General features: G+C 40.5%; 2 protein-coding genes across 5 annotated transcripts in view; both read right to left on the bottom strand.

Moving 5' to 3' along the window:
• Positions 1 to 6,922, bottom strand: part of LOC120798080 (ubiquitin carboxyl-terminal hydrolase 15-like) — a 28,658-nt gene extending 21,736 nt beyond the window's left edge. For 2 of the 4 annotated variants that reach the window (XM_040142113.1, XM_040142096.1), the window contains exons 1-7: positions 6,764 to 6,922; positions 5,889 to 6,016; positions 5,409 to 5,539; positions 3,014 to 3,140; positions 2,019 to 2,164; positions 655 to 716; positions 47 to 136 (exon numbers count right to left, since the gene is read on the bottom strand). In XM_040142113.1, the coding sequence (XP_039998047.1) occupies positions 47 to 136; positions 655 to 716; positions 2,019 to 2,164; positions 3,014 to 3,140; positions 5,409 to 5,539; positions 5,889 to 6,016; positions 6,764 to 6,852 (773 nt within the window). In that variant the 5' untranslated portion in view covers positions 6,853 to 6,922. Of the gene's footprint in view, positions 1 to 46; positions 137 to 654; positions 717 to 2,018; positions 2,165 to 3,013; positions 3,141 to 4,415; positions 5,349 to 5,408; positions 5,540 to 5,888; positions 6,017 to 6,763 lie in introns of those variants that run through there. The other 2 variants (XM_040142105.1, XM_040142122.1) reach the window with 2 other exon arrangements.
• An 863-nt stretch (positions 6,923 to 7,785) lies between these two features.
• LOC120798175 (sodium- and chloride-dependent GABA transporter 2-like) lies at positions 7,786 to 16,267 on the bottom strand. Its single transcript, XM_040142278.1, has 14 exons — positions 16,150 to 16,267; positions 14,520 to 14,654; positions 13,619 to 13,801; positions 13,484 to 13,571; positions 13,253 to 13,385; positions 12,930 to 13,064; positions 11,873 to 11,976; positions 11,579 to 11,703; positions 11,350 to 11,462; positions 11,079 to 11,216; positions 9,677 to 9,779; positions 9,392 to 9,492; positions 9,063 to 9,233; positions 7,786 to 8,862 (listed from the first exon to the last, which is right to left on the bottom strand). Exons 1-14 carry the CDS (start codon positions 16,265 to 16,267, stop codon positions 8,713 to 8,715), a joined length of 1,797 nt encoding a protein of 598 aa, XP_039998212.1. The 3' UTR covers positions 7,786 to 8,712.
• Positions 16,268 to 16,614: the final 347 nt, after the last annotated feature.

Genomic DNA, 16,614 nt, shown 5'->3' with positions numbered 1-16,614 from the left:
CATCCAAACCCACCCCTCAGCTGTTCAATCCACAACTAAGCCTTACTTCCTGCTGTTGAAGCTGCTGTTATGATTGTTTGTGAGAGATGAAGGCGAGATCTTTGGCAAAGCAGAGAGATTGGAAGCACCAGATGACCTTCAAAAGATAAAGAATAGATCATGAGTTAGAGTAGAGAAAATAAGGAGCTGTTCAAGAAAGGTGTGTGAGTGTCCATTAAATAAAACTGAGATGAGATAAAATAAATAGAGGGACATGTCAGCAACAAAATGTCAAGCAAGAGAGGTCAGCAAAGTCATAGAGAGGAGGAATTTTTTGAAGATGATGAGGTGCTGTAGTGACCTAGCAGGGAAGCTTTAAAAAATGGTTTCAATTTTGCATTTCCCAAAGAGGAGGCAATTGGAAGGTATTTCAGACAACTTCCCTGACAAGGAATTCTGGCGCTGTGTCACATCATATTAATTTTTTCCCTTCAAACTGACCAAATTTTAAAAAAAATCCTTAGCAATTCAATGATACACTGCCTACTGTATGTGTAATCTTTTGGAAAATTGCCAGTAGTGTTTAGATACAGCATGGATATTGCATGCCATTTCTGTCGTAGCTTCCTTCTGTCAACAAAGAAATATGGGCCAGGTGATGTGACGTTCACTCACTTTGGTGCTGTGGAGCCTCGGGGCCATGTGCCATCCTCATTCTTCTGTTCTATGACAAGAACCTGTGGGAGACGACAGAAAGAAAAGGCGGCTCCATCTGCTTTCACTAGTTTAAAGATGCCAACTCATTTAGGTATATCCTTTTTTTAAAATGCAGAGTTGGATACATTTTGAGACAGATTTTGAGAAACGAAATTAATGGGAAACAAAGTGTTACTGCTAAAATTTTTTGTTTCCTTTACACACAGTGGCTGTTTCGAATGGGAAAAGACAGGGAACCGAATGGATCTTATCTGCTGTTTCACTTGGTGAGGATTTGTCTGAGGTTTAGCAATCCTCTGGAACAACTGCTGGTGAAAAGGACAGCCCTGTGGTCTGAGGCCTGCTGACTCACTGAGGCCAGGTGTCTAAATTCATCTGTGTTAGAGTCAACTGCCAGGTGGATGCTAGGACATACATGTTCAATCTAAGCAGCTTACAAAGAGAGGTTGAGTGCCTCGCATGGTAGCTGACCAAGAGATGTTGTGGGTTTTGACGCTGTAACCATCTGATTACAGGACTGTCTTATCGTATCATCTTAGCACACCTCCAGCTTGACTGTCAAGGGTAATTTAAATATTCTGATCTAGTCATTGTCTTATAAATAAGTTCATGTTTTGCTATTTCCCAATACCGCAGGTTTTACGTTTATTGTATTTCTTGCTCTAACAGAATCAGAATTAGAATCAGAAATGTAAAAAATGTATTGATCCCAACAGGGAAATTGCTTTGTTACAACCACCCCATGTTTAGGTTTTCTGGCGGTGATGTTAAATGTTTACCCAAAAGAGAAACTGGGTAGACATTAGGAGCACTGATGAAGAAAAAGAGAAGGACACCATCTACAGAGATTTAAACTTCAACAGAACAGCAAAGAAGAAACAAAGTACTACCAATAGCGTTTAAATGATTTCATGGTACATTATAAAGAATTGAGCACAAAGTCATTCACTTGATTTTCAAATGAGTTTTTGGTACCGAATGTTGTAGTGTGATTAGTTATTGTGCCCTCCACTGGTCATGATAACCTGTTGGATACAGATTTTAAAAAAGCAGAAAAAGAAGTTTTTTCTGAAGCTCCACTCTGCTGTGACCTAAAAGGACTGACTGAAAGAGTGCACAAGTAAGAAAAAGCAAGCAGATACAGATTACTGAAACTAGAGCTACTTCACTGAGCTCAGGAATAATAACTGTCTATACAGCAAGCAATATTTTGACACCTCTGTGTGAATTTTGTCAAATATTTGGCCATCTCAAGGAAAAGAACAATGCAGGACTGTTCAAACTGTTCTTAAACTGTGAGAATTTCAGATAAAAGTTCCTACCTGTCCTTGATAGAGGCCGGCGTCTTGGATGGTACTGTCAGGTTTGTTGAGAGGCTCAAATGTGTTGCTCATGTACCTGTTCCACAGCCTGGTCTCCTTCTCATCAGGAATGCTGAACAGCTTCCTCATCTCCTTCTCTATCATATCTGCAGCAAAGTGTGAATATTATCCAAAATATTGGATACAACATTAGTTTGGTTTACATTATTTGGTTTAAAACAGAAATGGCCAGGAGTTTACAGACACTTACTTGCAGAATGGAAAGTGAAAAGATTCCATAAAAACTGTTCAACCACAAAGGAGGAACTAATTAGTGAGTTCTTCTATTGTTATGTTAGCTTTGAATCAAAACCTGCAAACATTTGGGGCATAAACGGACATGGCTGATATTGAGTGACTTAATGTAATGTGGTTTTATAACAAAATAAAAGCACTGAAGTCTAGATTTTAGAAGCATTTGATGTATTTGATTCATTACTAGTGCATTGTTTATTATTAGTGTGAAAGGTTATTAGCAGTGAAGACTAAGAAATAACAAGGAAAAGCAAGTAAGATCTTTCATCATCAACAGAGTAAGGTGCATGTTTGTTCAGACATTACACAATTACTCAAGATTAACATGACCACTGTGTATAATTATTACCTTTTGTGAATGTGTAAAGCATGTGTCTGGGCATGTGTCATGTATGTTTGGGTCTACAAATCCTCTGTACTTCATGTACAAAAATCATAGCTGTCGCTGTTACTTGATGTCTTAAGTAATGTTTTAAAGCAAGACATTTACTGTGAACATTAGGCTGGAGGCTCACATCATTTACAGTGTACCATTTCCTTTGTATGTGTGTCGAAAAAAGGGTAAATGAAAAGTAGTGGAAATCCAAGTTGTGAAAATGTGAAATCTAACAGAGTTCAAGTCAACTTCGAACTCCTTGGAGGTCACTTAAGTATCACCAGCAGTGTTTATAGGCAATTACTCAAGGGTGAGTCAGGCCTACCTATTGTGTCAGCTTTACTGAAGCGTCTGGTGATCACATCGTCCATGTTGCTGTCTTCACAGAGCTTAAGCTCCGTCAGGTAGACCTCCACCTTGCAGTGCTTCACAAACATACCCTGTTCCACCACCTGGGGAAAAAAAATTAAAAAATAAAAAACCAAACCATAGGGGTATTATTAACTATACACGTCTTTTAATATTGAATCAATAAAAAATTATATGCAAATAAAGTCTAATGGAGATATAAAGTTGTCAATCGTCTAATGACAGACACAAGCTTTATTACACAAGTAACCCTCAAGATAATTCAAGATATGTTCAGCACTTTCTTAACATTAGCTTTGTGTCATGTCTGGACAACATTAGATGACCACTTGAAAATTGAAAACATTATGTAGCAACTGGTACACATTAAACCAAAAAAAAAAAAAAAAAACCTGGTGTAATCAAAACTAAAGATAAATCTCTGCTGCCACCTTATATTATCTGTATAGGTCCCTACAGCAGATAAAAAGTAGCCTCCTGCTTGAAAGCTAGCAACATAAATCAACCAAACAGAGAATCCGATTAGGAGCTAGTAAGCTTGCAATTGTACCAGCCATTCAGCTGCCGCCCTTATATTATGTTATTTTAATTATCTACTTGCAGTGAAATTAAACAAGTTAATTGTGGGTTGTACTGGCTACTGTTTCTAGTGGATAACAAAGCAGGGTTTGCTGCCCTGGATGCCACTCATCTGGTGTCCTGATAGGAGCAGAGTCAGAAGTGCCTAAATTAGCAGCACCTCGTGGAAACAGCTGAGGGGTCCCAGCCTATTTATTTCACCCCTGAGCCTCTCCAGCACACACGCACATATAAACACACACAGTACCAACTTCAAAAATGTCCCTGAGAACTGCAACAGTCATGCACATACACTCACAGCTCAGATTCTCCCCCCAGCCCTTCCACTGCCCAAGCCCCAATCCCCCGGTGGGCCCATCCTACCCCTTAGCATTAACACGCGTGTGTTTGTAAGCTCGGAACAAAAAGCCCAACTCATGGCCAAACTGACAGAATTTCTCAAATCAGATATGGGCCAAAACCATTTCCCCACCCACCCCCACTCCTCCCATACTGGTTATGCCTCTCGCACTCCTCTGAAAAGCTTTCACGCTGCTTCTCTCAGTGTGACCTCAGCCGGCATTCCTCCACTTCAAAAAACAAGGACACACAGGAACACTCTGCCGGTGTTGGCAATCAAACCAGGAGAGGACAGTGGAAGGAAACATAGCACCAAACCTGTAACTAAAATCCTCCTAAATCCTTTTTTAACACTTGTGTTCCCCCACACTTCAGGATGACAACATCACAAAAGAAACAAGGAGTTTAAAAAAAAAAGAAGAGGAAAACTAATAATGAACCTCCTGCATGTTGTGTCTTGCAGATCGCTCCATGTAGCTTTTCAGTCATCCAGAACGTTGCCTGAAAATAGAAACCCGGCGGCCACCCGATACGTCCCACGACATACATGGCAAAAGGGGAGGGTCAATGGAAGGGGGGAGAAAGAACGAGAGAGAGAATGATAGAGATGGAGGGGGAAGAGGAACCTCTTCTAGCAGCCATAATGTAATGACTAGTGAGATTTGAGGCAGGGATTTGATTCTGTGGGTCCAGTTAAATTGTAGCCACCATCATGAAGTATTCCACTGACAAATCAACTGTAACCACAAATACAGCCATTCAGTGGTTTGTTTCACTCTACCAAAATATGCACCAAAGTACTCAGTAACCCTAAAATAAATTATTGCAGTTCATGACAGAAATTAATAAAAAGCACCATCATGGTTGCTTTCTATTAATGCAAAGTAAATATCCAAGACATAAGTAATATCTTTGTTTCTAGCGCCTGTGCACAGTGTATCTTTGTACATGTAACTGAAAATTCAAGCCAACTAATCAAAACATACTACAGCATTTCTTATGGTTAAACAAAACCAAAGTTTTCTATTCCAAATTAAATGTAGCGCCTAACTGTCTTTTATTATTCTTTTTGATTATAATGAACAGCACTGGAGCCATATTAATATTATCATTAAGAACTATAACTCTCCAATATCATTTCCCTGATCCAGAACTCAAGTTTTACAACTGTAAATTTGTACAATTTTACACATGTGCCAAATTCCTGACACCCTGATCTCAAATTCCCTTATTATCGCACATTTCTCCCTTTCAACCTAACACAAGTAACACTAAACCCCATACCTACTAACCAAAACCATTACAATGCAACAGAGAATACCGCCTTTACTAGCGTTATATTGCCCTATGGGTTTTATTATCAGTGCACTAAGCAGTGCATGCTCCATCCCTCAAATCCATACATAGTCTTATGCTAAAGACTGAACCTTTACCTTGCGTGCAATTGGCTCCTGACCCTCTGTCAGTCCGTACCAACTGACAAGCTTATTCCAGCCCTCTGTTGGGACCAGGATGTAGTCCAGCTCATCGATGAGGTGCTCCTTGATGGCCAGCACATCCCCATCTAGAGGGAGGGAAGAGGACAGAGGGAGAGAAAGCACACTCAGTGAGACTACAATAACTAGTCACTTACACTACTGACCCTGCACTGACTGTCTCACATAACAAAAAACACACACAAAAAGAAGGTGTGCTGGAGAGCTTTCTATGAACCCCACAAAAGCCTACTCTATAGAGTTCGTCAACAATGTTGTTTTCGTTCCCTTCTCCTCTGAACACTTTGTGACTAATTCCAGAATGATAAGGCTAAACTGTCCTGAGGTCCCCAGAGTTATTTAAAGGCCACAGGGTATTTACAATATATTCCTTAAGGTGATTTCGGGTCTAAGGAGATGGAGCATCATCTATCTTACCTCTGAGAAGACCCGAGTTATCAACTGGTCCTGGGTACACATTTTGGTCACCCATCTGGTATTTATCCCAACTGTCAAATCCCACATATTTCTTCCACTGTTTAAACCAGTGACTGTCCACCAGGTACCTGCAGAGAAGACAGACAGTAATATATCAGTTCATATAAAGCAGGCTGGGGCAATGTTAATCATTTTAGATTGTTCAGGGGTCATGCAAAAAACTTTTAAGAATCAGCCAAAGCTTTTGTATTTCTTTTTACACGTTAAATGGTGATAACAACAATACTTCGGCGAGTGAGGAATACCTTTCTGCCCGTACCCTAAACAAATCTGCCTTTGAGAGGCAAACATTATACAAATTGATAGATGTAACAGTAGCTCTGTTGACGCCGAGTTGAGTTCAGGTTACTGCATGTCTGGCCAGCTGGCTCCGTGATTTTGACAGGTGCTTTTTTCAGATGAACCCGCTGACTGGCGAACCACTTGGAGTTCCGGTGGTCTAGCCAGCTAGCTAGATATTAGCCTGCTAACTAGATCCGACAAACGACAGGTAGCCTCACTGAGATCATGTCATCAACACAACACTAAGGCGGTAGTTTTTAAGTGGTGAATACAAATAACAGAGTACAACTTTTAAATTATATGCAGGGTCTGTCGTTCTTCATTGACAGTCTATTAGCTAATGTTAGCTCAAGCACCGCTAGCCTGAGGAGCTGAAACACATGAAGCTTAAAGAATTCCGTTAGCTAGCTCGGAGCTAACTGTCAACACGGCCCGTCACCTCGGGTTTCTTATCCCTCATGGCATTGACAGCCTCGGCGGAGCCAGCCGACGGCCGCGCAGCATCTCTGAAAAGGTTTCAGCTCAAGTCTTACCAAGTGTCCCCCTTTCTTAGCTGTGTTTTCAACAGTGCCGCGACCTCTCCTCTCTGGGTATCCAGATCAGCCGCTCCTCCTTCCGCCATCTTTACTCAGACATCACCCGCTGCATGGTGGGAAAGCGTTGGGCGTCAACGAAGCACGCAGAAAGTGACGCCGCTGTTCCAGCCAATAAGCAGCTCACCGACAGGACAGGAGCAGCATGACACCCAGTGGTAAAGTTATTCTAGAAAAATGCTCCAAAAGTGCCCAATCATTGTGGCTGTACAGCCTTCTTTATGTCTGAGAAACTGTACCCCTTTGGAATAAAATTCTTCACCAACTACACGCTTCTTTGTCCAGAAATTTTTAACATGAGCTCAGTGTGTAATACAGGGGGCAAAGCCCTCATTGCAGAGCCGCGTTATGAAGAATTTGTCAATGGACATTATTCAGGGGTTTTTTTTTTCTGGCTATAAATGTCCCATTATCTTACCTGATTCTCCTGGTCAGAAAAGAGACATTCTTTCCTACTGTGTAACAGTAAAATTCATAATTTCTGTATTTTGTCAAGAACAGCCTGGAAATCATTTATTAGGGTGCCAGGTCCTCAGTATGGGAAGCACAGCACTGTAGGCTGTAGACACATTATGCAAACCAAGCTTTTGCATCACAATCAATAATGAATGTGTAAAGTAAGCACATGTATGAATAAATAATTTCATGATCACATTAAAAAAGACTGACCAAAACTAAAACAGCACAGGCAGTGATATACAGACTTTTAGTCCTAGGATTGTCCTACACTTCTGATAATGCAACTCAGTGGTGTCTTTTCATTAGAGCCTCCCTGCCTGGAAAATGCCCATGCCTTTCATTCACCATACCTAGAGTTCATAATGAAGGATTTCCTTTAAAATTTTAAACAAAATACTCTATTAACTTCAGCAGGGTTTTTTCTTAGACTCCCACTAGAGAAAAAATGACTGACACAGTAAAATGGTTCAAGAGAACATTAAAATTAGCATGTTTATTTAAAAACGTACTTACAAGAATCAAATTTATTTGTACAGTCATATTATGTTACAGTACAAAATATGAAACTACATTGTATTTATCATGTCAGTCCTAAATCTACTGCACTGTTACAGTGTTAGAATTTTAATTTTCACTGGCATTCTATATTTTCACAGTCTAGTCATGTAAAATATAACATTTTATTTCAATTCCAGTAAATACAAAAAGGAAAATTTCCCCAATCAATTATGATATTACAATATATAATACAAATGTAACTAAATAGCCACAAAGTGATGTCAGATACACAAGGAGACTTCAACTTACATGTAGCCCACTTTTCAGTGATAACAAATGGTTAACCTGTACTATTACTGATTTTGCTGTCATATATTTGCACAAAACTCATCCTTACGGTGCAGACTAAAAAATTTATTTTGAAACTTTTGTTGGAACCTGTGTATCTTTTGTCTACATTTACCATATTTAACAGAAATAAAAATACCATTAACTTCTATTATAAAATCGTAATATGTTTTAGGAATAAGGCTGACTCATAAATTTCACCCGCAGAGCTGAGAAATATATGCCAGCATATTAATAGATTTCAGTTTGAGTAGAGCAAATTACTTTTGTCCCTGAAAAAATGCCCTTGTCCCCTCTAAAACCTCTAAGTGATCCAATTAATGACAAACTACTTTTAATTTCTTTTTCTTTATCCTTCTTTTATCACATTACTGCCATCCCTGAAACATACAAGTGCTGCCAAACCCAGCTCTGTAGGCCTATTGTCTCCTGAGTCCTCCATAAATGTTATGTATTAAAGTAGATCATGTGACAGTTTGTTCTATCTTTCCCTGCAGTGATCTTTGGGATGGAGGAAGGGTGCAGCAAGTCAATAATGGAACCCAAACCCACATGTCTCTCACATACACATCACCACTGGGGCCTCATATGTTGGAGTCCTTCTCTGAGACAGGAAAGTAGCCATTTCTAGTCATGGTGGCATCTCCCTCAGGAGCAAAGATGGCCAGTAACTTCTCCTGCTCCCTCTTGGTTTTGGGTAAATCGTCAGATGGTGTGATGAGCAGCTGGATGCGCTGTAGAAAAATAAACCAGGGTTAATGGGCGGCAGTTATATTCAAGTCAAGACCAGGTTCACAGGGGTTGCAGACCAAATCAGTAAGAGTAAGACCAGAGGAAATTAAGTTTAATACAAGACCAAGGTATGTCATATTTTAGAAGTACCATAGGTCTGTCCCCTAAAAAGTTGGTGTAGCTCTGTACCAATTAACATTACCTCTCTGAGTGTCCCCTGGGTAGTGCTGATTTTGTACACCATCCAGAGTGGGATGCAGACCATGGAGGAGAGAGCAAGCAGCCAGCCAATGACATAGCCCCACCAGGGGTACACATACTCATTGTTGTACTTCAGAGGAGTGTATTTGATGAGGGAGAAGGCAAAGGTACCCTGGAGAAACAAGTAGACAAATATTACTATTGGGGAAGAACGAATAACTGATTTCGTTTCATTTCTGCAAGAGGAGAGGAGAAAAGGCCTCATTTGTGGTCAGCCTTTGTCATTTTTGGAAAGCCATGATACTACTTAATTATTTTTTTGATACTCACAATGCACGTGGCTGGGGTGAAGAACAACCAGCAGTATTTGATGTAAGGTCCTGGACGGTAGCCAATCATGTCCTCAATGTTGTCATAAAAGCGATCTGCACCTGCAAAAACACAGTAAAGACATTTTTTAACATGCATACACTTTAAAACTCGTAGGTAAATGTCTGCCTGACCTACTCTACGTTGATCAAACAGTCATGATCACTGGAAAACGCTTGTAAAACATACAGTTTTTCTCCATTATCATAAATGAAAGAAACTCTCTTATGTTTGAGGACCACTTACCATAGACCCATGCAATGCAGACAGTCTCAAAGATGGACATGAAGAGAAGACACATGCCACTGGCTGCATAGTAATCAAAGAGCTGGAAGACGTACATACCCCCCTACAAAGAGAGAAGTATAAAGCATTGAGTCATAATTATGGTAGGATGATTAACCTGCTACATTTAACAGACTGGCGGAACTAAATTGAAATTTAGTTCCATTTATGATCTATGTGTTAAAAATCTATCTCCAGCCACACATAAACCATAGAGAAATGGGAAAGAGAGAATTAAACAGAGGTAATAAACTGAAATCCATTGTTTATGTGAACATCCTACAAAAAGGGATGATGTTATGGGACTTAAAACTTTCAAGTCGTAGTTTTTCTGACTGCAAGAGAAGAAAAAAATCTGAAAATCTTTGACTTGACTTTAGGAGTTTGACTTGGTAGGCTTGAAAAAAACAAATACCAATAGGTCAACTATGTGGTAATATAAGTGGTTCATGTATACATCCATAAAATGTCTGAGCTGTTTATATTCATGTATCGTTGCCACAGTCTAACTAGAGGCAATTGATAAAGCAAAGCATGGATGGAGTACATCAAATGTGGAAACAATGGGAATGTTGATGAGGAAAAGCACCAAACTGCATTGTGGTGCACATTTAGGCAACAGTGCCTTGTTTGCAATCACTACTACTTTTTGTGTGTGTGGTTTATTTTTTTTTAGCACAAATAGAATCTAGATTACTTGTTAACATAACATTTTTTGATAAACTGTTGCATCTTTCGCATTACTTAAAAATATCAATTCTACATGCTTAGTATATAAAGTTAGTTTATAAAAGAGATTTGAAATGCTGAGACTTCAGACACGACTTAGGACTAGAGGCGCTGCATAATAATTCTTGGGACTTACCTGAGATGTGTTGCACAAAACCTTTGACTTGCTTGTACTTACAAAATGATGACTTGTTGACACCTCTGCAGAGCATTCATGTTTCCAGCTGTGCAGAGGTGAAACCATGTAAACTATGTTGGACTCCGTAAGAATTTATCTCAACAACACAAAGCATCCTGACCTGGTTTATCCCTAAACAACCATCAGGTGTTACCCATCTCCTCAAGCAACAGACTGCTTTGGAGTGTATGTGTGTGTAACATATTTCATTCACACATTATCTAAATTCTGTTTTGGAAGCTATTCACCATGTTAGGAAAAATATAGTAAGCTAAAACACTTTAGTTATTAAAAAGAATTTTTTATAAGACACTGAATATGCAAGATCTGGTCACCTTTACTATGAAAATACTGTTATTGCCCAGTGAAACACAAGTTTATGTTTGTCTCTGTGCAATGCGTCTGTTTGTGTACAGCCTGCACCTATGTGTGTGGTCCCAGAGTGTGACCCCCTACCTCCATCAACATGATGAGGCCCATTAGGAAGGAGAAGAGGACAACGCCTAACAGGAAGAGCTCCCTGCGGTTTTTACGGCGAAACACAGCGGGGTACATGTCGACTATCGCCGTCACAAGGCTCTCGACACACACAAACTGATGGGAAGGAACGCAGAGAGAGAAGGAAAAGAAGACAGAGGAACACAGTTTTTATAATCCTTGTAACTACGGGAAATGAAACATTCTGAAGGCATCATTCATTAACTAAAAGTAGTACATGACTTTCTACCTGGCTGTCCAGCCCCAGAAAAACAATCATGATGAAGAAGAGGGCGGCCCACAAAGGCGAGAAGGGCATCATGGACACAGCACGGGGATAAGCTATGAAGGCAAGGCCAGGACCTACAGACAGACAAGGAAGAAAACTTAAACTGAAAAGTTAAATTGATAAAATTCATTCTGGTTCTAAGGATAAAAACAGATTATTGTTGCTATTTCATAGTTTATGTAAGCCTCACCAGATTCTGCTACTTCTGAGATGGGAACATTCTGTTCATAAGACATGAAACCCAGGATGGAGAAGATGGCAAAGCCTGCCACAAAACTGGTGCCACTGTTCAAAAAGCACAGAGCGAGGCAATCTCTGCAACAGACAGCAGATTTTTTTTACATTAAAAGTGGAACAAATACACTGTAATCAATATAAAATGCTTATATAAATGTGATAATATTTTCAGTATAATTTTGTTTTTTCTTACAAAGACCCTCCTGTGTATTTGAGAATGTACTCAAGTAGGATATTGCTTACATACCTGTAGCAGTTATTGTTGTATTTGTTGTAGCTGCCCAGAGCTGTCAGCGACCCTAAACAGATGGCATAGGAGAAGAAGATCTGGGTGCCAGCATCCATCCACACCTAACACAAACGAAAGATTTAAAAGATAAAAAGCTTCAGAAATTTTAAGTGATGCTAGATTACATACATGTATATCCAGCACAAGAGTGCACACCCACTTAGGCTCATATATATACACAAACGTGCTATTCAGTGTTTAGATAATCCAAAGGAATTCACATGCTAAGTTTTCGCATTTATAATCATTGACTAATGCAGTTGCACAATAGTAAAATGTTAAAAGTCTGTTATTGGTCTTGTTTGTCTTAACACTGATTAACAAACCAAGCTTCCATAAATAAAGAAAGTGCAGGATCTGTGACGGATAGCTAAATCAAATATTTTTTTAGTGACAAGTCTTCTTAAATCAGATCCTTTATCATATAAAAATAAATAAATGAACTGTAAGCCATAATCAGGCGCTGTTAAAGAATGATTTTGACCCCTATGATAAGGCAAAATAAGTACTAAGCCAGATGGGGATGACAAATAATAACAGAACTTAATAGGAGAAATTATGAAATGTTTTGTGCAAACATGGAGATTCTGACAGCCTTTCTGATCTGAACTTTGCTAGTCTGAGGTTAGGACAACCAGTGAAAATTCTCTTGTCCTCCATAGGGGAGAACACTGGTTAGCTGACTTTCTGCTGCTCAGTCCTGGTAGAGCCCGTGTTTTCAGTCCCAGTGGTGTTCTGGCCCCTCATTTGATCCCTGTGGTCCCTGCCTCTTTCATGGAGAGCAGATGGACCCAGCAGAAACTAGGCTCCCCAGCAGAGAACCGTGGGATACCGGCACCTGGTGTGCCCTCACCCACGGGTAGCAGAACATGAAAAGGCCCTTGACTAGGATTTGGGGATTTTGTGGTTGGGTGGAAGATGTTTTTGGTGTGTGTTATCTAAAGATTATCACATAGCAGATACATACAGTAGACATTATTCAGTATATTTTGTTGTTTGTGTGAGCGCTTGCTACCTGTGGGTCCGATAGTCGTCCCAGGTCAGGGTAAAGGTAGAACTGGATGCCTATCCCAGCACCAGGCAGGGTGAGCCCTCTGATCAGCAGCACAATCAGCATCACATATGGGAAGGTCGCAGTGAAGTAGACCACCTATACAGACACACACATACAGTGACGTCAAATATGCAAACAGGAAACATGCCAAAAGAAAAAATAAACGCCAGATGTGATCCTTAATGTGCCCTAGAACTGTTATAATAATAGGTCACCTGGTATTTTCCCTTGCGCTTTCAATGAGGTACAGATTAGGACAAGACTCTGAATCAGCTCTCACCCACCTTTCCTGTGGATTTCACCCCCTTCCAGATGCAGAAGTAGCACATGACCCAGGCAATGAACAGACACAGAGCTAGGTCCCAGTTCAGAGAGCCCATGTTGTCAATGCCTGGGGAAATTCTCAGCGCTCTTCTCCTACAGAGGCAATAAAGAAACACAAAGTTGGCAAATTATTGTTATTATTATATCAGTAATACATCATAAGGATGAGGTTAGGCAGTCTGAAAACATACTCCCAGAACTCAATGACAGGAGAGCTGACATTTAGGTTGATTGTTGCGTTAATTGAGGTGTTTCTCCTCTGAAACTCCACACAGTTTTCTGGGGAAAAGAGAACAAAAGGAAAAATTCATAAATGTATCAAAGACTTTGGTAGGACCCTCTGTTGTACTTTGATGCACACGTGTTACCTGTATTCCATGTGTTGTTGCAGGATGACCAGGCCAGGTCCCAAGAGAAGGAAAAAGACAGGTAGAAAATCCCCCAGGCCAGAACGATGATGTAGTAGAAGTTCAACAGAGTCACTATCACCTGGGTACCATAGCCAAGACCTGCAGAAGTGACATTTTAGTATATGGAACATGCCACATATAATAATAATAACTGTGAAATATGAAAATCAACCAATTTTCCTTAAATCTTGAAAAGTAGGCTACATTTGGATGAATATTTTTTACATGACACTGAAAAATTTAGCAAAACCCAACAGAGCCATTTTCCACCAGTATGTGTAATTGGTAATTACCTCATTGAACACTCAGGTTTTTGAACTGGGGCTCTATAACATTTGCCAAATGTTGGTTTTGCCACAGTCCCCTTGGACTGGCCCCTGGGCACAGACATGTGTATAGCCCCCCACTCCTCCTGCATGGGAGCAAGACCCCTGTCCGAAAGACATGGTCATTTTGCCTCACTTTATAGTCATTTTGAGTGTCTTTGTAGCCGTTTTGAGTATTTTGTGGTATTTTCATGACTTATTGTGGGTGTTTTGGGTCACTTTGTGTTCATTTTGTGGCTCTTTGTTTTGTTTCATGTCTCTTTGCCATTTTGAGTTCCGTGGTCGTTTTGCATCTTTTTGTCTCTGCGTAGTTGTTTAGTGTCTCTTTATAATCATTTTCCTTGTTTTTGTGGTCGTGTGATTGTTAAAAGTCACTTCAAACAGAGGCCCCAGCACAGGGGCCCCCTGACCCCCTGGGTCCCTTGGCCTGTGTCCAGTAGGCTCATTCAGTATCTATTGGTGGCTTAAAGTGATATACCTGTCCTCCTTACCTTCAAACAACGGACTGATTTTTCTCCAGCAGGTAACGCCGCCCTGGCTGGTGAATTGGCCCAGGGCTGTCTCCAGGAAGAAGACGGGAACGCCACAGGTGAACAGAAAGATCAGGTAGGGGATGAGGAATGCACCTGAGTTGAGAAAGAGCAACAGATTCAGGGTTAGAGCTGTCCAAGGAAGGTAAACACCATTCCTACAATCTACTATGTGTGTATAAACACATACATACGTTAATTCTCACACATATTAAGAGTTTCCAATCCACCTGACTAGCATGTCTTTGGACTTTGGGGGAAATCAGAGCATCCAGAGAAAACCAATGAAGACACGGACTTAGAGCTAAAATCTGAACATAAACCAGGGCCATCTTGCACTGCTAGAAATCTGGACCCAAATAAAGACTGCAGCTCCAGTATAAGTCCGAAAGCACATGTTGAGCCACATACTGTGGAGTATCCTACATAAAGATGCAAACTTTAAGGAAACTCTTTATCCTGGTGGGTTTAAAGCCTTTGTTAAGACTACAAAAGATAAATCTGTTACAATACAATGATTCTTGGGGAAAGCAGATTGATTTAAGATAGTGCAAACCCTCTCTCTCTCTTTAGTCCTCTCTTTCTTTCCTGGATTACCTGTTACCTATTGCATGCTTGTTTTTTCTGTCTCTAATTTAATATGCTGCTGCTGTTTGTGCCTTTGATTGCCTTTGATTAATCCTTGATTTTAACCAGGTTAACATGCTTTGAACAAACCTAAAATACAAAAGTAAACCATATAAAATTAAGAAGTAACCAGGTCAAGTGCTGATGATGTACATGGATTGAAAGCGACTGACTGTTTGAAAGAATATGCCTGAAAATAGACTGAATTAGTCTTTAGTTGAATTATAACTCTCGATAAAGACAAGCACTAAAAAGGCATGCAGTTCTGCAAGAAGAAATAAAGAAAAGTTGTGAAAAATACATTTCATTGATGCTCTTTTCTTTAGATGTAGATGTGTTATATCTTGACCTGAGCCACTACCACCACTCTCCTTCAGCTTTTGTGTTGACGTCCCATCGGGTGGCCGGGGATGTTTGCCGTGCTCAGATTTCCGCCTCTCTGCAGGGACAGCTGCTGTGAGCAAGGAGCAACAACAGCTGTCTGACCCCACTCAGCCCTGAACCCTGACCCTGCCACCCCATGGAGGGAGAGAGAGGGGCGTCCAATTTTAGCAGCTACACAGGCATGTCCAAAAGCAAATGGGGGAAAACACACTTTTAGGGTCTGATTTGATTAATTAAGAGTCATTATATACATCTGTTTTTCTTTCTTTCGGATTAGATCAACTGAGTCTAAAGCTAAGGTTGAATTTTGATTCTAAAAACATGTACTCAGGTGTTTTGCAGTGCCCTGTATGTGGGTTTTTGCATGCAGTTACTCTGATTTAAATCCCCAGTTTCATGACAGCTGTCATCAGTCGTCTACTCATGGTTTGCAAGTGTGCCAGAGTAGTATTGAATTCCTCAAGCATGGGTCTGACATACCAGTATACTACTCCATATGCACATCTTTGTGTTTTAACTTTTGGCTATACCTTATGTCGTTGTTGACATAAATGATCTGCACAGTTCATCACCCACTCACCTCCTCCGTTCTTGTAGCAGAGGTAAGGGAAGCGCCACATATTGCCCAGGCCGATGATGGAGCCAGCGACTGACAGGACAAACTCTAACTTGTTGCTCCACTGGCCCCGCTCCTCCATCTTCTCTTCCGAGGGGGGCAGTGGGTCCTTGGCTCGGCTGGTGCCATTGGGAAGGCCTGCTCTAGTGGCATCTCCTACAAATCAGACAGAAAGAGGAGAATATTGCAGCAGGTTGTATTGCAGCTGTTTGATGTTGGCTGTTTTGGCCTGAATTGGAGCCGATGTCCCTGTTCTCAATAACAGTCAAGATGCCCTTACCAAATACAACCAATTCCAGTTGCAGAGTTGGCGACTGAATGTTTAAAACTGAATTAATGTAAAGGAGGAGAAAGAAGCTTGCATGCTCAGTTCTTTTCATCTTTTACTTGGCCAGAAAACACAAAACGCAAGAGATAAATTCTGAGCTT

The sequence above is a fragment of the Xiphias gladius genome, chromosome 2, assembly GCF_016859285.1.
Source record: "Xiphias gladius isolate SHS-SW01 ecotype Sanya breed wild chromosome 2, ASM1685928v1, whole genome shotgun sequence".
In the NCBI taxonomy this organism is placed as follows: domain Eukaryota; kingdom Metazoa; phylum Chordata; class Actinopteri; order Istiophoriformes; family Xiphiidae; genus Xiphias; species Xiphias gladius.
The sequence above is the reverse complement of the archived record's forward strand: the minus strand, read 5'-3'. Positions and strand labels throughout refer to the sequence as shown.

Excerpts from the sequence above, each read along its gene's own strand:
- LOC120798175 (XM_040142278.1), bottom strand. The coding sequence starts at position 16,267 with ATGGAGGAGCGGGGCCAGTGGAGCAACAAGTTAGAGTTTGTCCTGTCA. Across the intron at positions 9,493-9,676 it reads CTGCATTGCATGGGTCTATG|GTGCAGATCGCTTTTATGAC; the intron begins GTAAGTGGTCCT and ends GTGTTTTTGCAG. Across the intron at positions 9,234-9,391 it reads TCACCCCAGCCACGTGCATT|GGTACCTTTGCCTTCTCCCT; the intron begins GTGAGTATCAAA and ends TTGTTTCTCCAG.